This window comes from Gallinula chloropus (genome assembly GCF_964237585.1).
Source record: "Gallinula chloropus genome assembly, chromosome: 1".
NCBI classification, from domain to species: Eukaryota; Metazoa; Chordata; class Aves; order Gruiformes; family Rallidae; genus Gallinula; species Gallinula chloropus.
The window spans coordinates 184,548,047-184,573,123 of NC_140085.1; the positions used below are offsets into that span (position 1 = coordinate 184,548,047).

General features: G+C 43.2%; 1 protein-coding gene across 1 annotated transcript in view; it reads left to right on the forward strand.

The window, feature by feature from the left end:
* Positions 1-6,186: 6,186 nt before the first annotated feature.
* Positions 6,187-25,077, forward strand: part of FAM124A (family with sequence similarity 124 member A) — a gene marked incomplete at both ends in the record, with an annotated part of 42,244 nt that continues 23,353 nt past the window's right edge. Inside the window, 2 exons of the mRNA XM_084275738.1 lie at positions 6,187-6,245; positions 17,666-17,697. Coding sequence (XP_084131864.1) covers positions 6,187-6,245; positions 17,666-17,697 — 91 coding nt within the window. The remainder of the gene's footprint in view (positions 6,246-17,665; positions 17,698-25,077) is intronic.

A 25,077-nucleotide genomic window follows, 5' to 3' on the forward strand; every position in this document is an offset into this window, starting at 1 on the left:
GATCAGTGAGGGCTGGGTCAAAATTTGGTGCAAAATCCCACTTCTATACTTGACCAGTCTGCTCACAGAACCTGGGTACCGATCCATTTATTGCTTGGCATGGAGCCACAGTCCTAAAGGCCACACCTGGGTGCTGATCCTGGCACCTACATGAAGCAAACCCACTGATTACATCTGTTGAAAGATCTGTCTGAAAGGGATCATCTGCAACGTGTGGGCAACAGGAATTCCTTGAAGTCCATGATACAGAGTCACCTTGAATTTACATCCCCTGAGAAGGGCTTTCCACCTCCCAGCTTTAGGACTGTCTAGTCTCCAACTAGATGATTGCCCAGAGATAGGGTGCAGCTCTGCTCCCCCTTGTACTCCATTGAGTTTGGTGCTTCAAGATGATACAAAAAAGGGACTCCAAATATTCAAGTTTTTATAGAAGTTGTTACTGAGTGCTAGAAGTTTTCAATAAAAATTTTAATATACTAGAATTCAAGTAAAAAGGAGCAATTTGCTTATAAAATACATATTTGCTGCACTGTACCATGAACTTTGGTAGGAGTGTGCATGCTAGGATTTTCAAATGAAACTTAAAAGAGTGGGACCTGGGAATCAAACTCCCTGAAACTCTACTGAAAACCCTTGCCTTGGTGCTTTGAAGAAACGGCTTTTTATTGCATAGTTGTATTTTACCTCAAAGTTGTAGAATTTTAGGAGGTTGTGTGTCTGGCTTGAGACCTACCACAAATGAAACTGACCTCATCGTAACCTTTAAAAAAACCCCAACAACCCAACAGTCTATGTGAGAAACTGCCACAAGTATTTTGGCAACATTCACCAGTCTGAAAGTCAGTCTTTTAGGGCTGACCTAGCATGAAGACAGAACCACATGCCAAGCCATAACTCCCCTCCGCCTTCCAAAATTGCAGTTGTCTCTGTTTGGTTTTTTTTTAATCCACAACCCAGTGTCTTAAGTCCAGTAGTGAATGTTAGCAAAGTCTTGACCCTCAGAGTGCTGATTTTCTCCAGGATGACTAGAAGAGAAACCCTTTTCTGTAAATGCCAGATCCCATAAACCGAAAAGTTCATCACTGCAAACACCTCCAGTGGGATGGAAAGTGCCAGGAACAGAATCCAGAACCCCTTATTAGAGGTGAGATTCTGTCTCCAGAGTCAGGTAGCAGAGGATGGAGACAGTGTGATTATAGTTCAATTTGGAAAGTTTTAGTTGGGAATGAAAAATCACATCCTTTAGCGCCTTAGAATTTTCATCTATGGTCCTGAATCCTTTGCTAAGCAAGGTCCATGCTCTGCCTCTCAAAACTAAGAGGAGTCTTTAATTTATAGTGTAGTGCCAGAAGGGACTGCAGTGGCAGCTGTCCCATTTTATTTTGGAATTGCACAGAAAAGGGGAGAAATCCAAAATGCTGCATGAAAAGAACTGAATTGAGTGGGGTTTTTTTCCACCAACAGCACTACTGCAATTTCAGTCACATGAAAAAGGACACATTTTTCTCCTTTCTCCAGTGAAGTTCTGCCACTGTACAGAAAGAAACATAAGGGAGAGGCTAGAAATATCCCATAAGTGATACCACAATCGGTAGAACATTCACATGGGGCAATGATCAAAACAGTTCCTTCTTTTAGCTCACTCCTCTTTGGGCTGGAGAGACAGACACACACTTCTGCTTATGCTCCCTCCTCACAGCTGGTGCAGGAAAGATGATAGCCCAGCAGGCAGAAAGAACTCAGGGAGCAGAAGAGATATTGAAATTTGAATCTAGCTGTGGATTCATCAAGGAAATGGATGCTTTTGCTTCCCCTTCTGTTTTAGCACACATGTGATCTGATGTGGTTCATCTTTCAGCTTTCCACCCTGCCTTTCTTCAGCAATCCCTCTCCTGTACCATGCCCTCAGCTACTAAGGCCATTTATGTGAGTGATGAGGAGGAGGTTCTACTGCCTGCGTTTCCTTCTGTGAGGACAGAGTTTATAGCAGCTGGAGGCTACAGTTAGGTGGTACCCAGCCTAGCTGATATGAGTTAAGGCAGTTAATTTCATGCAATCAAGACATACAGAATCACAGAATGACTAGGTTGGAAAAGACCTTTAAGATCATCAAGTCCAACCATAAAGCACCAGGCACATTTAAAATTTCCTTTGGAAGGCAGACACCTCCTCCTTATAAACTGCGTAGGACTTCTCATACTAACAGGTTTGAACACAGCCATAAAAATTCACTTTATATCCTCTTTTAAGTACCTTAAACCCTATTTTAGATCTGGCCCCAGGCAACTAGAAGCAAGAGGACTTTCTGCAGAGCAAGCATTAATTTAGGGCCTCGGTGTTAGTCTGTTTTCAACAACAGAGTGGTTTACTTGTTTGTTTTCTTTGAAGATGTCTTCCAACAGTTTTGTGCTCAAAAGTCTTTGTGACCACAGCTATTAAATGTTATTTAATGAAAGGCTCAAGACTGGAGAAAATTTAACCTAGGAATATTTTCACCATATCCTTATCTTTAAACCAACATCACAGCTTCGTAATTATAAGAAGGTCATTAAAACTTTTAATTTTCCAACAAGCACTACAGAGGAGCTAATGTGAAGCACAGGTAACAGAAAATCTAAGCAAAGGCCAGGACTGAAGACCTCACTCATTAGAATCTCTGAAATGTTTGAAATTTAATGCAGAGAAGTCTCCCTTTCACTATAATTATGTGAAAGACCAGAATAAAACAGAGAGAGTTAAATGAAGCAAATATATAAATAAGAGAGCCTAGAGTTTGTGGTAGCTTTACTTACTATCTTAATTGTACATTTCCTTCAAATGTTTCTTTTTTCCCTCCTTGGGGCAGATGGAATAAATTAATCTTAAATGCAGCATAAAATCTATTCCAGATCCTCTCATATGCCAGTGCTTAAACATAGCTAACTAGAATAATAAAAGTCAGAGATGGAAAAGATCTATTAGCTGACCACCTAAAATTTTACATACAGAAATGTATCCATTTAACTAAACCTATTTCTAAATATTTAAGGAGGTTTGGTTACATCTTAAATCAGTTCAACAGTGGCTAGAGTCAATTTATTTCACTTTGAAATCACACTTAAAAGCAAATGGAAGTGATCTGCTTTTAAACACAGTGGCACTAGCTAAATAAATGCATTTGTGTAGACTAAGAAGCAGAGAGACAGCATGGTCTGTCCAGTTCTGGTAACACAGATTACCAATACCCCTTTTGATGGGGCTCAGGGTCCTCCACTGCCATTGCAGCTGATGGACAATAAATATTTACCCATTCCTAAAACACAGGCCAAAGCTGGGAACCAAGGTGTCTCAGTTTTGCCTCTCCATAGCCTTGCTAATGTCTTAACATTGTATTACGTCTGAAAACACGTCAATGATCCAAACGTGAGCAAACTGAGAACCAGCTTGTGCCATGGTTATTTTCATAGCCAGGCACAGCAGTTTGGTCTCAGTCCTAAAAAGAAATCATATGCATTTAATTTTGTGAGTAAATTGGTTTAGATGGCAGTCGACACATCATGAAGCAGAGAAGTTTGTTTCTCTACATTCTGAACCACTACATAGGTGCCTGTACAGGACTGTTCTGTACGAGCATTTTTAACAGCATTTTGCTCAAACTAGCTACTAGCAACTTGTGGAGGAAAAGACAGAAGAGGGATTGTAATTAAAGGGGCTTATTCCATACCTAAAGACTAATATTTATGGTACTGTTTATGTTAAAACCTCCACATAAACTGAAAAATCATGTATACCGCTTTCATAATGCCCTGCAGGCAAACCTAGCCACATACTCTAAACAGATTAAGCATCAGCTTTCCTATACAATTTTTTTTTGTCTAATTCTTGATGGGTAATAGTGGCTAAAAGCTGCTTCTTCTAAAGATCACACAATAGACTGACTTCCTGTGATGCCAAGAGGACCGCATGCCAGCCCAGCATCTCTCCACGCCAGCGCAGTGGGAATTCACCAGTTTCATAATAAGCTTTTCTGGTCTTGGTGCCTACTGGTTTCTCTTACAATATGCTAAAAACATCCTGACAGCCCTTCCCAAAGTGTTCTCCTTCCCTTTGATTTTAAAAGCATCCTACCCACAAACAGATTATTTTAGAGAATCGGGGCCATACGCTATTAGAGACAGCAGTGACATGAACAACACTCAGCATGAGCCTTTTAAACAGCGTTAGATGTTACTATAAATTTCTGCTACTTTATGCCTATATACAGCTTAACATACCACTGACAAGCATGAATGTATCTTGAAGTGAAGGACATCAATGCCATGCAGTGCAGGCATAGCTAAACAAGTTCTGGTGGCAAACTAAAACAGTTTAGCACTTCTTATGCCAATGTAAGATTGTCTTGTGTGGCATATTTTTACATTCCAGTCCAAGAGCAATGAAACTGGTTAAGGGTCTAAAGTCACTCTCAGGAGCAACTGAGGGAGCTGGGGTTGATTAGCCTGAAGAATAGGAAGCTCAGGGGAGACCTTACTGCTCTCTACAGCTACCTGAAAGGAGGTTGTAGCCAGGTAGGTGTTCGTCTCTTCTCACAAGTAGCAAGTGATAGGACAAAAGGAAATGTCCTTAAGTTGTGCCAGGGAAGGCTTAGTTCATATATTAGGAAACCTGTCTTCACTGAAAGGGTTGTCAATCACTGGAAGAGGCTGCCCAGGGAAGTCACCATCCCTGGAGGTATTTAAAACACACATAGATGTGGTGCTCAGGGACATGGTTTAGTGGTTGGACTTGGCAGTGCCAACAATTTGACTTGGTGATCTTTAAGGTCTTTCCAACCAAATGATTCTATGTTTTTATGTATCAAATATTAAGATTCTCACTTTTTTTTCTTTCTTGTACAGCACAAGGAGTAAAATGTAGAAGAAAAATTATATATTTTTTTACTTTTGATAACTTTCTGCAAGTGTCCATCTCCTGTGACTGGTAGTAATTTAGTAGTTTGAAAAAATTTTATGAGAAAATTTCAATTCACCAAACCTGATATTTTCCAGAAAACGCTAATGGAGGGGGATTCCCAGTTTTAGGCTAGATTTATTATTGTAATTGTCCCACAAAATCTAGACTGTGGGGAACACAGAACACCACCTGCCAGTTCTGTGCTTGAACCTGATCCAGAAGAGACACAAATGCTGGTCTCCCACCTGGGAGACACAAGCTTACAGACCAGTTCTGTCCCCTTCTCTTGCCACCTGCTACAGCCTGAATGACCAAGTCGATTAAAGAAAGGCTAATTTTTTTGTCTGAGTGAGGGAAAGGTTCACACCACCCATCTGGGGGAATATTTGCATTTGTAGAAGTGATGGAGAAACAGAGATGTATTTGTCTCCAAATACAAACCAGGTGGGCACACACAACATGGGCAGAATAAAGGAGTTTTCACGCTCAAGTTTCCGTGCACTCTCACATTATCAAATAGGACTGTCCCGTTACCAGTGGGCTTTCCTACATCAGCATTTCTTCACAGACAGCATTCAAAACCGCTTTTTTTTTTGCACCACATCACTTTTTGTCATCGTTATGGAAATTCTCATGAGGCTGGGAAGCCATCCCCTGCCCGCTTCTGTGTGCCATGCCCAAAGATTACATTTGATGTAACGAGCAAGTGCCCGGCAGCACCACGGGTGACTGAAGAAGGCTCAGCGCGGCAAAAGACGTCATGTCCAAGGCTGTAACCGCGGATACTCCAAAAACATATGGGTACCGACTCTGTCTCAACTTTCACTCGTTTCGGGGCGCCGCACCGCTCAGCCCTTCTTCCAACTGGAAAAACAAAAGTGACATAACGAAGGTGTTGAAGCAGCTTCTAAAATACGGCTGCCCCATCACTGTGGCCTGCGGGCAAGCGGGGATGAGAGGTTTTCCCTGCGGGACCGCGAGTATTTTGCGGGGACCGGGCGAGGCAGGCGGTCCCCGTCCCCTCTGGGCGGGCAGGAGGGCGGCGGGAGAGAGGAAGGGGGGCTCGGCGGCTGCCACGGGCGGGGAGGGGGAAGGCCGAGCCGGAGGAGCGGCTCCGACCCGCGGGCAGGCGGGCCGGGGCGGGCCGGGCGGCGGCAGCCGCTGCCTCTCGCACACGGCGGAGCGGCGGCAGACACAGGTCGCGGCAGTAGCCGCTCCCCCGCGGGAGGGCGGCCGGGGAACCCCGCCGCCGCCATGGAGCAGCAGCCCGGCGGCGAGGACGACTGCGTGGACTCGGGAGCCGAGACGGGCGGGTGAGTGGCGGGGGCCGGGCGGGGAGGCTCTTACCTTCCCCTCCGCGCCGGGCCGCGGCGGCGCAGCGCTGGGGAGCTCCCTCCCTCCCGCCCGGCGGCTGCACTTGTTGCCGGCGGCCGCCGCCGAGCGCGTCCCGGCAGCGGCGGGGCCGTGGTCGCGGGAATGGCTGTGTCCTGGGCTGAGCCTCCCTGCGACAGACGGGGCTGCGCCCCGCTCAGCGCGGTGCTTCCTTCCCTCCCCTCACCCCGGGACTGGGGGTTCTTGCGTGATCCCCTGGGCAGGCGGGGAGAGCTCCTGCCGCGGCGCATCACCGTGCCTGGAAAGCCTCGGGGAATGCACCTTCTGTGACGGTTGAGGAGGGGATCCTCCTCCTGCACAAGGGGAGGAAGATACTAAGAGACTGTGACCGTGGGCTTTAAGTTTGAGCTGCAAAGCACGTCGTGCTGCCTCAGCAGTGGGGCCCAGCGCTGTACTTTGTGAGCTGGTCAGGACTCGGTGCTGCACCATCCCTGTATCCCAGGATAACTTGTGTTAAGGATAGTCTGGAAGCCTGCCGAGCTACCTATGATGTCCCAGTGGCAGTGACATCCAGGCACATCAGGCAGATCTGAGTCCTTAAAAGGACCATCAGAGAGCCACTAAAGCAGGTTAGATTTGTAGCCACCCTAAAACTGGGTTGCCATTGTCATGGTACTCATCATACTGACCTATGGAGTGCTGTAAACTCTGCTGGCAGTTGTCCGACCTTTAAGTGTCATGTAAGAGTCAAAGGAGAACAACATTTTTTCCCCCTGACTTTGTGACCCCACTGTCAAACGTGTGCTGTTTGTTAGTTGGATAACTTTTCCTAAGATCATGGAGCAGCAAGGAGGGGGAATAGATCCCCATTCAGCTCTCACCTTCAGCCCATCTCTGTGGGAGAGTGATTTGCTTTCCAGCTTGTCCTACCTGCTGCTGCTGTGTCAATCTTGTCAGGAACAACAGACTTTGCTCCTTCTCTGTCTCCAGAAAGACAAAAGAAGGTTGCCTACCCCAATTGACCTAGGAGAGAATAGTGTTTTCACTCTCCTCCTCCCTCCTTTCTTTCCCAACTGTATTTCCCCCAGCTTCTTGTGTCTTCTATCTCCTTTGGTCCCTAGTCTGACTGTTCCTTGGGCAGAAGAGTGTACACATAGACAGATACTGCCCTTTGCAACAAGGTCAGACAGCATTCCTGTTCTTTCTTTGACTCTTCCTTATACCTACTGTAGCAGAACACGCTGAGATTCAGGGGGAAAAGGCAGTAGCCTAATGTCAGACACACTGATGAGTACAGCACGTACTGTTGCATCAGGGCACCACGCTGGCATATGAAGCTGAGAGGATTAACAAAGCTCTAAAGACAATTCTTTTCTGCAAAGTGGTGTCAGGTGCAGGGCAACAAAACTGAAGCAATAATATTGCAGGTTGAAAAAAGAAAGAAAAGGAAGAGGACATGGAATATGGCAATCTTTTTCATACATCCAGCTATTCATTCAAATCCTGGCTCTTCTGAGGTCTGGGAAGTTAAGGACTTTTCCCATCACGTTAAATAATTGTAGTGTTGTGGAAACACCCAATGAGGAGAGTTTTAAGATGTTTTATGTGACATGAGCTAAAAGTCAAAAATCCAGGCCTCTTTCCAGACAGTGGGACAACAGGATTTTAGTTCGTCTTGAGGGATTGTGAGTGAAAGGAAGACAAAATAATCAGTGAATCTGGGGCTGGTTCAAAGCTCAAGAAATCCTAGATGGCTTAAGTCACTCCTAGTTTGCTGTATTTATCTGGAATAGAAAAACCTGGGTTTCCTCAGGAGGGACACTTGCAAGGGTTAGGCCCAGCTGGTGACATTAGCCTTTAGACCTTAGTGACCAGCACTGGCAGCTGCTTGTGCCTGGTGCTGATGAGGTGCTAAAGCCAATGATTTTATGAAGCATCCCTGTCCCAGGCTTGACACTGGAAGGTGTAGGACAGCGGAAGGGGCTGTCTGAGGAATCTGAACAATGACATGTGGCAATTAATAACTGCGGTGCTCTGCACGGAAGTTTATTTTGAAAAGCAATAGGTCTCTACAGTTCAATTATTATTTTTAGTTCTGTTTAGTGGCTATTTTAGTCTGATAAACATGTTGCGTATGTCTCTCACAATGTTTATATTCCAGCTTTCTCACAGCACTTGCTTTTCCTTCTTACCAGAAGCCCTACTTTTTGCTTAGTCTCAGTCTCATCATAGCTCGGGCACAATTGACCTGTTTTCTTTTTTTCTTCAGTTATTCAGTGGTAATAACAATAACAACAACAACAACAACAACAAAACCCCTGTTTTGAAGTTCAGCCATCATCCTCCCAAAGTACAAGGAGGCACAGCTGTCGAAGTGACGCAGTAACAGGTCTGCGTCACACGGTCCCTTTCTTACACTCAGGCCACACCAGTGGGTAGCGACCCTGGTAAATCCAGGCCCTGCAAACCCCTGTCATCTTGATGATCAGATGTGATGATGATGTGTGAGCTCCTGTAAGGAGCCCGTATCACTGAAGCTGCTTACAGCAGCTAACCAATCTATTACATCAAGTGCTCTACAGGCATATGTTCCGTAAGGTTTTGCCGTGGCTTCCAGCTACAAGAGCAGCCAAAACTCCGTGCTGCAGGCGAGACTGGTTACAGTTGAAGCTTTCATTTCCCTAATCCCTTGGAAAATGCCTTCCTCTTACTGCGTTTGCCTCAGTCAGTGGGGTTGGCAAAGAGTCTACTGAACAAAAATAGTGTATTTTGAGTTCCTAAATCCAATAAGAATGGATTGAGCTGGTGGTGTCAAGTACCTAAATAAAGGGAGAGGAACATATAAGCCAATTAGTTTATATTGGCTGTTTATTAATGAGATTTGAAAGAGTTTGACCATCCTTGGTCTTAAAGATTTTGCCTGTACATATTGTGTCTCCTCAGGAAATTTATTTTTGGTCTTTTCAGTATAAAACCTTTATTTGATCTGCTATGGAGATCTTTTAGCCCAACAGTATGTGAGACAGTGTTTTCTGTAGTAATTAAGTATAGGGTTTGTCCTATAACATATGAAATTTTAGGAAGAAGAAAATGGTCTTTCTTTGGTCTCTGATTAGAAAGCAGAGGAAAAAACAAGTGGAAGAAAGAAATCGAAGGGAGGGAAATAAATATGTTTAAAGAACTGTTAATAAATTGTAAAGAAAACCAAGAGAAAACTATAAAAAATAATGCTAAGCTACCTAAAAAGAGTCATTAAAATGTTAATTTCAAATTTTCTTGGTTTTGCAAGCCATGCAAATTTCACTATCATTACTCTGAATAGCAGAGCAAAGTTTTTAGGGGCTGGAACTTCTGAAATGGCAAACTAAAACAATTTGAGAAGTTGTTAGTCGTGTCATTTTGAAGCAATGAGGCAAATTCTTGCTACCACTGATGTCACGGGCAAAGCATCAGCTGGATTCATTGTATTCAGGACTGAGTGAGGCACAGTGAATGTGGAAAACAGGTCGTTTCTCACACCTATAGTTTTAAATTATTAATTTCTAAACTTTTATCTGGTCCTGTAGCTGTGTTCAAGGATTACTTCTGTAGGGAATACTCCCTCCTATTTATCAAGTATTAACTAAGCATGGCACTTCAGTGAGATAGCTGGCATTAATGAAGATTTCAATGCATGTGACAAGCCCCAGAAGAGCTTCATCTGTTCCCTTAGACAGCTGTGAAAACCCGTATCTTAAATAGTTCATACTTTAAACAACTTACTAGTAGTGTCAAAGTTTACCTAAACCTTTAGTTTGTTCCTTCTTCACGAAGAAGTCATTTAAGATTTTAGGAACTCCTAACTTTTAAGAAATTATTTGAATTTACAACTTTTCCACATTTATTTGAAATAATTTATTTTCCTTTTTGAAGGAAGTGGGGAGGCATTACTGAAGTACATGGTGGGGGGAGGTCTGTATAATAAATTGGAAATCTAAATATTGAGGATGTAAACTGAATTTCTTAGTAGTTAATTGCTATTTGACAAATTTTAGGAGGAAGGAAAATTCTACTGTCTCTTTGGTAGCATACAACTGCCAAGTTCAATAGAGAACCTCTTCACAGAGAAACCTCTTGAAAAACAGATAAAAATGCTTGAAGCTCAGGGCATTGTACCACACAGCAGCTATTTTTAACATTTGTTTAGCAAAACCCATTACTCTTTGGTTCGAAACCCATTACTGTTTGGTTACAGTTATATTCAGAGAGGTTGTTACCTCCTTTTCCTTTTCTCCTGTGGTTCTCTCCCTCAAATTAATTTTGCAGAGATTATGTTAATTTTTTTACTGTGCTGTATTTCTTTGTTGTTTTTCCTTGTGGCTTTCACTAGTGGCATGTGTGACCCTGGCAAAATCACAGATTTTTTGACCTTCTGTTAATTTATCTGCTAAGCACATAAAAGAAAAAAATATCTCTTTATTGCAGTTCTGTAAAATGTTTTAGACTCTAAAGCAGAAAGTATAATTGCTAATAGGAGACACAGCAGCTGACACAAAGGTGGGTATCCTTGAAGGAAAAGGTATTAGGAAAATTGCAAATCGTGTGTGTCCTCGGTCAGAATGGGTTCTTAAATTATCAAATGGATCATTGAGTGGTTTGTTGGGGTGAGGGGTTTTGTCATGTCGCATGTTTCTAGCTTAAAGGGATTCAACATTTGTGACTTTGTCATCTGTATGGTAGTCCTTCAATATGACATGTCAGTCTCTTGTCACACACTTTATCCATTTATGAGAAACTCTCAGGAATAGAAAACGCTGCTGCTGAAGCCTATTTTAAGGCCTTTTTTACCTTGGGGTATCTCTCTTTTTTTTTTTTTCCCCTGAGATTTTCACTTCATATAAATCCATCATTAAAGATGTGCCAAGGTAGACAACTTGTCTCTGATTTGACATTCACATAATATAAATTTGAGCTATTTGTCACAAATTGAGGTTGAGGCAGCATTTGTAACCAGATTTAATTGGTGGAGTGAAGCTGTTTGGTTGAACCTCGTGTCAGGCAGACCTGCTGGCACGTGGCACTGGAGCTAAGCACTGAAAGTGGGGTGAAACTGGTGTGAATCACTTTCTGGTAGCCAGGAGATCTGTGCTAATACCCACGATGACTAGGTCCCGGGAGGCAGTGAGATTCACCCCTGATGGAGTAGCAGTATTAAACACCAGCTGAACCAGCTGGCAGCAAAGTCTTGTGGCTTTTCTTTTGTTTTGTTTTTAAATTGGTTGGAAGCAGCAGCACTGAGGTACTGGCAGACTGACTCCTGTTCTTACCTCTGCTGTTGGAGTGGTTCCAAAGAATGTTTATCAATACAGTGATAGGTGCTTTATATATATATATATATGTATATGTATATGTATGTGTATATATATATATATATATATATGCTGGCTGTAGCTGCATGAAGGTTATGAGTTTGGTATTAGTCTGCTTCTGTTGTTAAAGAGTGACAGGACCCTTGTAGGGTGGTACTTACAGCTGAGGGATGGAAATCCACCATCCAGCTTCATCACTGGGCTAGAAATCCAGAGCAAGGCATTTTAAGACAAGATGCTCTGAGTTAATCCATTCCAGTTGTCTTGACTACAGAAGTATGGTGAAAATAATGGATTTGCATTGGACCAATGTTAGTGAAGCAGATTGGAATCTGACCTACAGGAATTGGGTGAGAAGAAACTCAAGACAGAGCTACAGAGCTAAATCTTCTGACTCACACTTTGTGCTTTAACTGCTATAAAATCCTCCTGTGTGCCCCATGGAGTGCTTTCTGGGGGAGGGAAGGCAAAGAAGCTGTTAAATGCAGCTCTTAATATGAGGCAGTGAAATCTGAAACAACGCTAGGTAGAAAAGGCAAGGGAAATGTGAATCCAGCAGCTGCCGTTCTATCAGTCCTGGGCACGTGAAGGATGTAGACAGCAAAAGATCTAGTAAACTTTCAATGATTTCATTTTTTAGGGGGATTAAGGAGTCCTGATAATAGAGACCTTGGGCATATTGTGGTGTAGCATTGTGTTGGAATAACTCGAGAGACGTGTTCATTTTACAGAGCACACTGCCTTTGTGGAGATGCTGCCTGGCTTGGAAACCCTTCTTCCAGCCATGCCAGTTACAGCCATGCATTAAGCAGCATCTTGGGAGTGAGCTGTCCATATTGTTGAATACTTAAAATGGTTGATGGCATCAATTTGGGGCTCTCCCACTCTCATTCTTTCCCATGTGATTCTTGGGTGTGTTTTACTGTGGGCCAGGGACTTGTTTCACCACATTACCATGGCCCAGGGGCCATTCCTGGCAGACCACTTGCCAATCTGGTTTGGAGGCAGGAGGTTTTAATGGTACAGGTGCGGACTGTTTCATGGCAGTTGGCCTCAGTCCCAGGTGATTCTCTTGAGCACATTTGTTTATTAGCATAGATGTCACCACTCCAGCTATGTTAACGAGACACTGTGCCATGGCTGATCAGCATGCTGATGTAACCCAAGCACAGCATGAGGCTGATGGAGCTATGTCGCTTGTGTGATTCAGAGATGTAATGGGGCTGTGCTTCTAACCCAAAGAGGCAGGTTTAGGGCGTTTTTACATGCCATACTCATCACCCTCAAGTTGCTAGCTGCTACTTACTGGTATTCAGTGGGCTATTTCCCTTTCCTGGGTATTTTGAGGCTCAGTATCCCTAAGCAGCAATGAGTAGTGCAGGCTGATCACAGAGGATTGCTCAGGATTGATTGTGCTCTCTGATAACACGCAGTCCCGATTCTTCAATGGTGCTAGTGGGAACTGAGGTCCACATTTATCTCAAGTTTCTACATTCCTATTTTAATGTCTCTTGACATGTTCACAGCTCCTCTTTGCTGGTGGGCTGACCATTGAGCACAAATTCTTTGCAGACTGATGTGTCTTTTGACTGAGCGATGAGCCCTCCTTTTCAGTACCTCCCACTGGTTCAATACTCTTTTTGATCATTTTTTTTCCTCATTATGTGCCTATAAAGGGAACAGTCCTCTGTTTGTTCAGTTTCTGTCCTGAATGTCTCTTTCCTTTTATCTATAATGTAATATCTATCAGAGGAAATAGCTTGCTGCAAGACCATGTAATTGGCCTGGAGCCTCTGAGCCCCAGTATGGCCCCAGTCTGTCACCATTAAAGCCCATAAGTGCTTTACTCTTGAGTTATCCTAATGGGAAAATCCTCTTCCAAGGGAACTGATAGAAGATGACATTTGGGATGTTTAAAACAGGTATGGAAAGAATGGGAAGGAACAAAGTTGCTTGATGTCCAAAGAGTCTACATGACCCGGGAGATGTTTATTTTGCTACTTAATTTTTCTAATGTATGATCTTTTCAAAGGAAATGTCTGTTGTGTATACTAGTCTAAAAAGCTTGAAAGACTTGTAAAAATTCAATGTTTAATATTCTAAGTAGCTGACTATAAGGAACAGAAAATGTATTTTGTAAGCCACTTACCGGTGCATGTCATGAATCTGAATGGTTTGAACTAATGTTTTGAATACATTAAGAATTTGACTAACACTGTTTTTTTTGTTCTTGAGGACTAGATTTAAAACAAACTCTAAGAAAGGGAGAGTTGGAGGGAGGACAAAAGGTGATGCAGGTTGGCTCTGAGAGCATAGATTCATATTCATCCCATTTGGTATTATGCACATAGCTGAGGGTCTCAAAGTCGGAATGTGTTTCTGTAGGCTTCATCTCTAGAAAACAACAAAGGAGAGACACACTTCAGGACTCTCTTTTTATTGCCTATTGGGGGAGCTTAGGGAGGGTACAATCTTCATTTTGGCATCCAAGGTTGACAAAAGCCTTGGAGCCTAATTATCCTTTTTTTTTTTTTAATTCTGTGTATGTCGGTTATGCAACAAACATGAATTAAATATTAGTTTGAACCATATTTGAATTACAAAAAAACCCCAATACAATTCTAAAGCCTATTAGAACGTGTCTGTGCAATTAGTCTCCAAGCACACTGTTGTCTCCTCCTTTCTCACTCCCCGTCTTTTTATTTTTCCTCTTGTCTCATTTTTCATGTCCTGCCTGTATATAGACTGCCACTTCCTCAGTTCAGGACTCATTAATTCCCCGTGTCCTATAATGTGCCTGCAGCGCTTTGGGGTAATGAAATAGCAGAGCAAAGCAATAGAAAGCTGCTTCTACTTGCAGTAAGCACAAGGCAAAATGTTGTCTCGCTTCTCTCCGAAACACAAGCGGTACGGATTCCTACTGAATCAGCCGCCAACTGCTGAACACAGACACAGGGAGGGACAGCCCCGGGCTGTTTGCAAACAGAAGTGCAGGCTGAATGAATGAATCCTTGCTGGGGATGCTTGGAGGCAGCTGGATATATATTGTTTGCCTCTGGGCTTGTGAAGAATGACACGTTACACAGTTTTCGCACCCTTCCAAACATACATGGTGCCAAATAATATCGCCAGGGCCTGCTGCTGAAAGTACCATGCAGCTTTATGGCCCACACAGCACTATTCAGCCAGACCCTGGGATTGTTTTCCCTTTGGTCCCTGTCCAGAGTAAGACTGGTGGTGTGTACATGGCCTAGAGGTAGGAGGAAGAAGGTCTCTTTTCTCTTCTCCTCTCTTCTTCTCCTCTCTCCTCCTCCTCTCCTCCTCCTCTCCTCTCCTCTCCTTCTGCCTTTCAAGCTATACAAGGATCCTGGGAGAGGTTGGCTGAGGGATAGCATTTTATTCTCAGAGGGGATGCTGTGTGGCAAGTACATATAGGGTGACTGAGAGGGGCTACTAATGACCTAATCCTGCGGTCTCTGCCACGTATGACAAAGGTGTTTCCTTGCTCCGTGGCATTATTAAGTTGTCTGGGGGTGCAGGATTTAGTAAAGGGGAGAGCAAGAGTGTGCTGCAGACCCCCACCAGCATCTTTCTACCCAGCACTGCACAGACCTTTTTCAAAAGGTCTGATGACCTCCTGGTGCTTGATGGTATCAGTAGATTCTTTTTAATTTTAGTAGTGTGAAAAACTCAGATTGTGCCATCTTTCACTCGTTCAGCAGGATTGAAGAGTTTGGGGTAGTTCCTCATGGTCTTCGTCTCCTAAAGCAGCAGTCTTAATATCTGATCTGCAGAACACTAAGTGCTAAGCATGGGGCTATGAAGTACTGGGATGCCTGCAGCTGCTTTGTTTCTTCTGCAGAGATATGTCTATATTAAAATAGAAAGTGGACACTAAAATTATTTGGGGTTGATGTCCTGTATTCCCTTGGACGCCTGAAAGCCTAGAGTATGAAGGCATCCTGAGGATATGCTTGGACAGTCTATATGTTCAGACCAATACCTTGGGAGTCAAGGCTCACATGTTCTTTCGATTTAAAGCAATATTGCAAAATTCTTGCAATTATTTATATAAAGCAAGCATTTAGGTTTGGATCCAAGAACTGTGTTATGGCTCCCCAAACAGTTCACCTCTTATGTTCAGGGCACCGCAGGACATATATGAGAGACATTAATTGTGGCAGAGAGCTCTGGCAAGTGGGGGCCCTTTTGGGGACCCAGCGAGTAGGACAATAGAGGCTGTGTGACTGTGAACTCCAAAACCAAACACTCGGAAGTCATGGGTAGGGCTTCTGAAGGAGAAATTATTTATATATATATATATATATTCAGCATTGGCATATTTGTTTTACCTTCATATTTCTGAATCTTTAGGATGTAAATGGGTAAATGGACCATGTTTATGAGTTCTAATCAGCCCACAATGGGGTTTTCAGGAGTTTGGGGTTTGTGTTGGGTTGACCTTGGCTGGAGGCCAGGTGCCCACCAAAACCACTCTGTCACTCCATTCCTCAACGGGATGAGGGAGAGAAAATAAAACCAAAGGTTTGAGGGTTAAGATAAGGACAGGGAGAGATCGCTCACCCATTACCACCAAGGGCAAAACAAACTCAATTTAGAAAAAAAATTAATCTAATTTATTATCAAGCAAAACAGAGTAGAGCAAAAAGAAATAAAACCAAATCTTAAAACAGGGAATGGGGTTTGCAGTCAGTTCATCGAACGTTGCTTCTGTCACTTCTTCCTCCTCAGGGGGACGACTCCTCACACTCTTTCCCTGCTCCAGTATAGGGTCCCCCTGCAGGAAACAGTCCTCCACCAACTTCTCCAACGTGAGTCCTTCCCATGGGCTGCAGTTCTTCATGAACTGCTCCAGTGTGGGTCCCTTCCATGGGGTGCAGATCCTCAGGAACAGACTGCTTCGTTGTGGGTCCTCCATGGGATCACAAGTCCTGCCAGCAAATCTTCTCCAGCATGGGCTCCTCTCTCCATACAGCCACAGGTCACAGCCTCCTTTGGGCATCCACCTGCTCCGGTGTGGGGTTATCCATGGGCTGCAGGTGCCTGGAGCACTTCATCCTCCTTCTGCACTCATCTGGGTGTCTGCAGAGTTGTTTCTCTCACGTATTCTCACTCCTCTCTCTGCCTGCAAAAAGCTGATGCTGGTTTAGCTTTCTTCCTTCTTAAATATGCATCTCAGGGGTGCTACCACCATCACTGATAGGCTCAGCCTTGGCCAGCAGCAGGTCCATCTTGGAGCCATCTGGCAGTGTCTCTATCAGACATGAGGGAAGTTTCTAGCAATTTCTCGCAGAAGCCACCCCTGTAGTTCCCCAGCCCCTCAAAACCTCGCCTCACAATGCCAATACAGGGTTATGGGCAGCTGCAAAATTCATCGCATGGCTGCTCAAAATACTGAACTGCTCTGACTTTCTCATGGGTAATCCAGTATGGTCTGATCCAGAACCAGTGGGCCTGTGGTTTTACAGAGAGATGTCTCAAAGAGTAGAAGGGTTTCCTAAAGCAAAAAGCTTTGTAATCTCAGTGCTTCTATTGTGGTAATAATTTGGTGTCTTGCCTGCCCCTTGTGTCCAAAGAACAATAAAATTCTGGTTTTTGAGTAGAGTTCTGTCAAAAGGAAAGAAAAAATCGACCGAGCAGCATCTAGAGAACATAAGATATCTAGGAGCAGAGTCAAAATTTAGTAGCATTCTGTTCCTAGCCTATGTCAGAAGCCACCTGGTTTTTCCTTATAGAGAGTCTTTTGAACTTTGTATTTTATGCTTAAAGTGCGGTAGCATGAATAGCCATTTCCATCCCTCAGTAAAAGCCTCATTGCTTTACTCAGTCTACATAGGTGTTTCCAGAACACATGTAAGATGACAGTTCAAAACTTGTTCCAGTTGTTATTTTAGTACAAAAAAAAAAAAAAAAGCTCAAAGAGCATTAAACTATTTTAATTTGCAATGTGAATTAGATTTGGTACATTTTCCATTATGTCTTTTCAATTTAATGTTGTAGATCCCTGTCTAACTACAAACTTTGTCTTGCAGGTCTGAGTACAGCCGCATGTCCTCTACCAGCAGTGAGTATAACTTTTGAGAATTTTGGTAAAGTGGGTTCTCCTATTTTCTTTTTTTCTGATTGCTCCTGTTTATTAACATCAACCTAAGGTGATGATGGAGTTTACATTGACACAGTAAAGTCCCCCTTCTTTCTCTTGTTGGATCTGTGTCAAGAAACAGCATATAAAATTCAACTGATTGGATGTTTATGACCAAAACACGAGCCATGTGTAAAGTCATAAATATTGGAGATCTGAAGTGTGCAAGGCAAAATGAGAACAAAATCTGTAAACGTCGTGTGGGCAGTGTGAATAGGTCCTCCAGCCAAATGAGTTTGCAGTGATGAATGTCATTAGAGCTAGGCAATGCAGGAATAATTGAATGCTTACTGTAAGCTGATGCCAGGGAAGCACTTGAGAGAAAAATCTGTGGTGTGGTTTTTTTGTATTTCAAAAATGATAGATGTTATAGTGAGTGTCACGGACTTTCTTGATGGTTCTGCCAACAGTCAGTTGAATTTCAGGTTATCCAACTGATAAAAGATGAATCATGTTGTCTGGAATTTATTTTTTTTAACTAATTAATTTATTTATTTTTTTAAACAAGGGGTATATTTTCAGTCTTCTATCTAACCACTGCAATAATTTTCTTAGTTGTAGGACATACTGTATCTACAGCCCTTTGAAATGCCATAATGCTTATTCATGCACAGCTACTGGTATCTCTGTCTTGTCAGAGTGCAAGGTGATGCTTGTCTCCCTGATCCACGTATAGACCTGAGCTTTATTTATACCGGGCAAGCAGACAAAAAATTCACAGATGACTAATCATGTTTTATAATCTGAATCTTTAAGCACCATGCAAATCAGAAAGGAAGAAAGCTGTCTTGTTTGATTCTTTTTTTTCTCATTCACTCATTCTGGCTGAACCATGGAGAGGGTTATTTTCCATCTCCCATGGTCTTCAGCAGAGGGCTTTTATTGATTTCAACAAGAGCTGGATCAGACAGTGCTTGTAATGTCTGGCTCCTGAGCTGATGTGACTCACAGGGATCTCCCTGTCTTTCCTCCATCTGCTCAGTGTGTGTCTGAAAATGAGAATTCAGTGCAGCTTTTTCCTAAATCCTGTTGTTTAAGTAGATTTCTGGTTTCCCACTGTCAGGCATGAGTCTTGAAATGTTTTGGAGGCCAAGTCCAGGCAATCAACTTATCTGTGTCAGTAAAAGCATATTGGATTTGACAGGTTTCTTCACACATGTGCCCCGTCCCCGCCTCATCTCACAGTTTTGGGTCATGGCTTGGGGAGTATGCTGCCAGCTTCCTCCACCTTTTGGGTGGTGACTCATAATAAAAGCTCCCAGTGAAAGTGCTTATTTGGCAGGTAAGTTCCCAAGACAAGGTGTAAGTGAAGTATTTCTCCTGTAAAATTCTGGTTGCGATCTCTTACCAACTTTGTGTGACTGCTGGGCTTTGTACAGGTAAAGGTATCCCATTACATTTGTCAGTCCTTCTTTTTGTTAAAGAAGCTTTTTCTAAGGGCAAGCATTGGTTGCGTGGCAGCTACTATGTGTCATGTTAACTGTGGTCACCCCAGTGTCTTGCTGGCCACAGCTGTCCAGAATATGTGGGGATTACAGTTGTATTTCAACACCAGTAATTTGTCATTGCAAGGATATATTATCATTCCAGCAAAGACACAAAAGTTCAAGAGACAGGACAGTCTGTTTCTTTCTTTTTTCTGCTTCCAAGGAGAATTATGTTGATACAGCTTCACAAGTAGCAGTTTTTAACTGTGCATTTGGTGGTGTTTGTGTGGGCGGTCTGGTCAGACACTGCAAGAGTAACAGAAACAGCTACAGCAAAAAGTAAAATTGAGATGCTTTCATGTTGGAGGCTTTCAGTCAGGGGGTCATAGTACATTTGAAGGAAAGATTATTGGGGAAGAGCTATTAGAAAAAAAAAAGGTGATTTGGCCATTTTAATTTCTTTGGGGACAAGATTCAGCAAGTGGTATTTTTCATAATGTAGAAAGCTGTCTATTCAATGATGCTGTTAAGCACTAACATAATGCAAAGCAAGCTGTTGTAAATTAAAAAGCAGAGAATCTCTATTGCCTACAGCTGCTTCATCTGAAGCTCCTGTTCTAATGAAGTGGATTTTATCTAAACCAGAAGGATTACAGGCTAATTTGGTTTTACAGGGGTCATATTCGACGGTACCACTCAATAAAGGAATAAGTTTCTAAATTTCTGGATAAACTCCATTGGACAACAGTTTTCCACAGATGTGCCAAAGAAAAGGATAAGAACAATTGAGCAGGTGAATTAACTGCCGCTGCCTATGTCACTTGCTGCGGTGACAGGAGCTGAACAAACTGCAGGACTTTGCACCAGTGCAAAAGTACGTGGGGACCTTTGACCCATGGAAGGAGAGACCTCACCCCTCGTCAACTGCTATTTAGCAATGGGAGGATCATTCTGTATGTGCATTATTTCTAGTACTTTTTTACCCTAAGCATGTGTTAGCAGTTATTGTGGGCAATGTACTGCTTGAGCAGTTCAAAGGCCAGCCTGGTGGGTTGGTTGGACCTTAGGTCTTGCGCAGCATCTTTTCTTCTTTGCCCTTGTGTCTCAGCTTTGGGTAACCCAAAAATGCGTTATGCTGGCAGCATTCATCTAAAATTTGCAGTTTTGTACAGCAAGTACTTTGGGGAAGAGTACCAAAGTTTGCAGAGGGTTTTTATTTCTGTAAGAAAATGCAGCAGATATCTATTCTAAATTTCTGCTGTGCAGGCTGTGGCTGTTGTCAGGGTGACCGTGTGCCACTTTGTCTTGTCTTATCGAGCAGAGTAAATAGGCCAAGCAAACCTGCCTGCTGAGTGCTGGGTTTTGAGATATTACAGCTTTGAAAGGTTCAGCAGTGTGATTTTAAGCAAGAGAAGTGCTAAATTAATTTTTACCTTTTTTCCCACGAATTCTGATGTGTATAGCCCACTTTTCCCTTTGTTCTTTAGGAGGAGGTGTGTTTTGTCTTACTAGAATGTCTTGCCCATTTTTGTGCTCATCATTAATCTAGAAAATGTATTAAAGTTCTTTTTGCTCATATGTTCAATTACTTTTTCAATTACAGTTTTCAGTCACCATTAGGAATCCCTAATCATGTACAAGAGGGAATTGTGCTTTATAAACAGAGAAGAGACCTTTGCCCAAAGTACATCATACCAAAATATAAAGACCATTGGTGGCATATGGATACTGACAGTTAGAATCACAAAGAAAATAATAATTAGTGTTGGTCGGCACAATAAGCAATAATCTCTGCATAGCAACATTTTAATTTCCTTCAAATTGCTTTGAGCTATGTGTTTCAGGGATGATTTTTAACCAGGGAGGAGTTTCGATCGAGACTGATTATTTCCTCCTCTGCATGGTCTTTGGATTTATTGATAACAGTTCTTTGGAAAGACTCTAACCAGAAGTGGGCATTTTGAAGCAAGACTTTTGTGGTTCATAACATTTGAAACACTCCATACCTAGTCAGCACTAAGGCAAATGTAACTAGGTGGCTTTAAAAGTAATAGTGAAAGTGTGAGATTTTTATTTTTGACATTTTTTAGCTAGGCAGTCAGCAGGGAGCTGCCTGGATACATGGTTGTACTGTGCTGGCTAAGCTGGTAAGCCAATGGTATAACAAACACTGTGGGACAGGACATAAGTTTGTGGCCAGCTTTAGAGCACCTAAACCCTGTAGCATGTGGTGGTTCATGCAGCGCTTCTCGGTCAGGTGGAGGGTTTGTCACTCACCTGCTTTGCAGTTGGAAAGCTGCTCCCTTGACTTTCATTTATCAGCTGGGACATAATTAAGTCCTTCTGGGGGTGTTAGGTTGATTGTATTCTTCCATGACAAACCTGGGAGCTAGGATATTAACATTTTATTTCTTTTCTGTTCATGCTTCCTAACCCATGAAATTTCACCCACTTGCTGGTTCTAAAATTAAACACAAGACAGTTCCTTTCAAAGATTTACAAATATATGCATAACTGAAATGTTTCCTTTTTAATAAATTTTACCTTTAATCTATTTTCTGCTTGGTATTTTGTTGTTCCTGTGCTAGTATAAATTGAGATCTTTGGGGTTTGGATTTGGTCAATATATTCTAGGTGCCATTTGCATCATCCCCCCTGGGCTGGTTTTGGACTCTGTTTTCTCTACAAGTGGCAAGAGGCCTCTTTTTTATGGAGGGCTGGTAAGGGCAATGTTTCTCTTATGCTTGATTCCAGAGGCAGGGTGAGGTGTTAAGGCTGTATGTTACCCCCATGCACCAGCTGTGTGTGGAAATAGGCTGCTCCAGTGGCACTTTGGATGGTAGATTTTATTTCCTGAGTGTTGATTGCTTTTTGTGCTGGATCTGGCCATGGGGAACAGGAAATCACCAGCACTACAGTGCTTGCTGTTTCTGAAAAGCCCTTTGAAACCCCGTGTTTGTGTACACGCCCTGAACTAGTCCAAGGTGACCTACCCTAACTGATGTCCGTTTCCTTTCATGTTCCCAGTACTTTTTAGACACCTAGCAATTCTCATTAAAGCCAGTTAGGATAAGTTTATGGCATGTAGTCAAGTGACAGCATTCAAATAAGAAACAAATGGCTGACCAAAAGATAGTGCTGTCCTGAATTTAAGGTAAACCTTCATTTTCCTGAGGCCACATTACCTTTCTTTGCTGGTTTGGTGTTGCATTTGTCTGCTCTCACTTTCAATAACTCTGATTACTTCAAAGGTTAGGGGGTTGCTGCCCCCAGTGCCAGCATTAGAAGTAGAAATTACGTATCTGTATGCACTGTCATTCTGAGGACTCATCAAAAGCTACTCAGGAGCCAATCTAGTCCATCAGGTAGGTTGTGAGGAGTCAGTGGTAGGCCACTTGTCCAATCCATGCTCAGAGCTTGCCCTGGCACAGCTACAGGACACCTTTCATACCACTTCCATACCGTGTGCATGTAACAACGTGCTGCCTCTCTCTTTTGCTCTTTCTGGCTTGCCTGTTTTTCTCTTTTCTCTTCCTTTTTTCCTGCTGTTACCTAGCAGGAATTTTCCTTTTCCCTCTCTGTTCGAGTTAGTATATCGTGTCATTAGAGGGAAATGTGAACATGAGCACTGGGACAGGCTGCCCAGGGAGGTGGTGGAGTCTCCTTCTCTGGAGATATTCAAGACTCGCCTGATTGCCTATCTGTGCAGTATGTGCTAGGGAGCTGCTTTGGCAGGGGGGTTGGACCCGATGATCTCTCGAGGTCCCTTCCAACCCCTACGATTCTGTGACTGTGATTCTGTGAAAAGATATCCCTGAGTGGAAAACTCGAGTCCAGCCTGAGCACTGTAGAGGAGTGTGAAGTTCTTGTCTCCAGAAGTTTGCCCATTTCTGTTACCAAATCCTCCAGGGACTGAAGGATACCACCTGTCGAAAGGGGCACAAATGGAGCTTTTGACAGAAGATGTTAGTTGAAAGGTAATGGGAACTCAGGGAGTGTAAGGATTTGTAGTACTATGGAGACATATAGGTGACTGGCTACAGTGCCGTATGGAGAAATGGCCTCCCATTCCTTGTAGTATCATTTGCTTTCACTTAACTGTTAAAGGTGCTTAAAAGTAACCAGGAGCAGGAATGGGGCTGGGTTTGATTTGAGCTTTCAAACATCTTTCACAAAGCAAAAATTTCACCAAATGAGGTGCAACAAAAGTAAGTGTAGAGTCTTGCACCTGGGAAGGAATAAATGCTTGAATCAGTACAGGCTGGGGGGTGACCTGTTGGAGAGGAGCTCTGTGGAGAAGGACCTGGGGGTCCTTGTAGATGACAGGTTGGCCATGAGCCAGCAGTGTGCCCTGGTGGCTAAGAGAGCCAATGGGATCCTGGGGTGCATCAAGAGGAGTGTGTCCAGCAGGTCAAAGGAGGTGATCCTCCCCCTCTACTCTGCCCTGGTCAGGCCCCACCTGGAGTATTGTGTCCAATTCTGGGCTCCCTGATACAGAAAAGACAGGGATGTCCTGGAGAGAGTCCAGAGGAGGGCTATGAAGATGATTAAGGGCCTGGAGCATCCCCCCTACAAGGAAAGGCTGAGTGATCTGGGACTGTTCAGCCTGGAGAAAAGAAGACTAAGGGGGAACTATCTTAAGTATGGGATGCAGGGGGAAATGGTCAGACTCTTTTCAGTGGTCTGTGGGGACAGGACAAGGGGCAATGGCTGCAAGTTGGAGCACAGGAAGTTCCACACCAACATGCGGAAGAACTTTTTCCCAGTGAGGGTGACAGAGCCCTGGCACAGGCTGCCCAGTGAGGTGATGGAGTCTCCTTCTCTGGAGATATTCAAGACCAATCTGGACGCCTCCCTGTGCAACCTGTCCTAGGGAGCTGCTTTGGCAGGGGGCTTGGACCCAGTGATCTCTCGAGGTCCCTTTCAACTCCTATGATTCTGTGATTCTATGAATATTGTCTATGCTAAGTTAGTTCAAACCAGTTCTGATTCAGGCATTGCCGGACTGAGTATCTTCTAAGTATATTTCTCCAAACAACTTCATTTAATAAGTGTGAGGATATAATTATATTCTTTTACTCTGTAAGCTATACAATATTGTTTCTTATTTCCACAGAGAACTGAGATGCTTTTACAATTGCTAGCAACAACTTGTATTAAACACAATTGGAAAAAACAACTTAGAGTGGGCTTGCCAGCATCATGCTGCACTTCCAGAAGGTGTTATTATAAAAAGAAGACTAATTAAAGTGTGAGGGAAAATGGAAGAGGAAATTGTACCCAAATCATGTAGAGCTCTTTGCCTGCAGCATCTGTCAATGTTGCAAATTCAGGTGCTTTATATAGTGGTGAAATCTGAAGTGTCAGCTCCGGTGAAAGGTACAGTGAGCACCTTCTGCATGTCTTACCTGGCCCATATTATGCTGCTAGAGGTAAAGAACAATGCTGTTTCCCGCTGTGACTGTGTGAAGAAGGAAAATGTTGATTCTAAATGCCACCTAGCAGTCTTTGGCTGTGCAAAACGTGTTTATGTAGCTGCTTGTCATCAAATTCCACTGTGATGAAGGAGCAAATGCTCGCGGCAAAATGAAAAAGTACAGTACTGAACCATGGGAAGCTGAGGTTGCAAAGCACCTCTGGAGATTGTCTAATGTGAGCCTTCTGCTGAAAGCAGGGGCAGTGAGAGTGGAGTGCTCAGGGCCATGTCCCATCATGTTTTGGATATCTCCACAGCCTCTCTGGTCAACCTCTTCCACTAATGAAGATGTTCTTTATTTGTGTTCAAACAGAATTGCCTGTGTTTCAGTTTGAATCATCTGCCCAGAGCAACATCATCAGGCCCTGTTATCTTCAGTCCCTAATTTGCCCTCTCAGT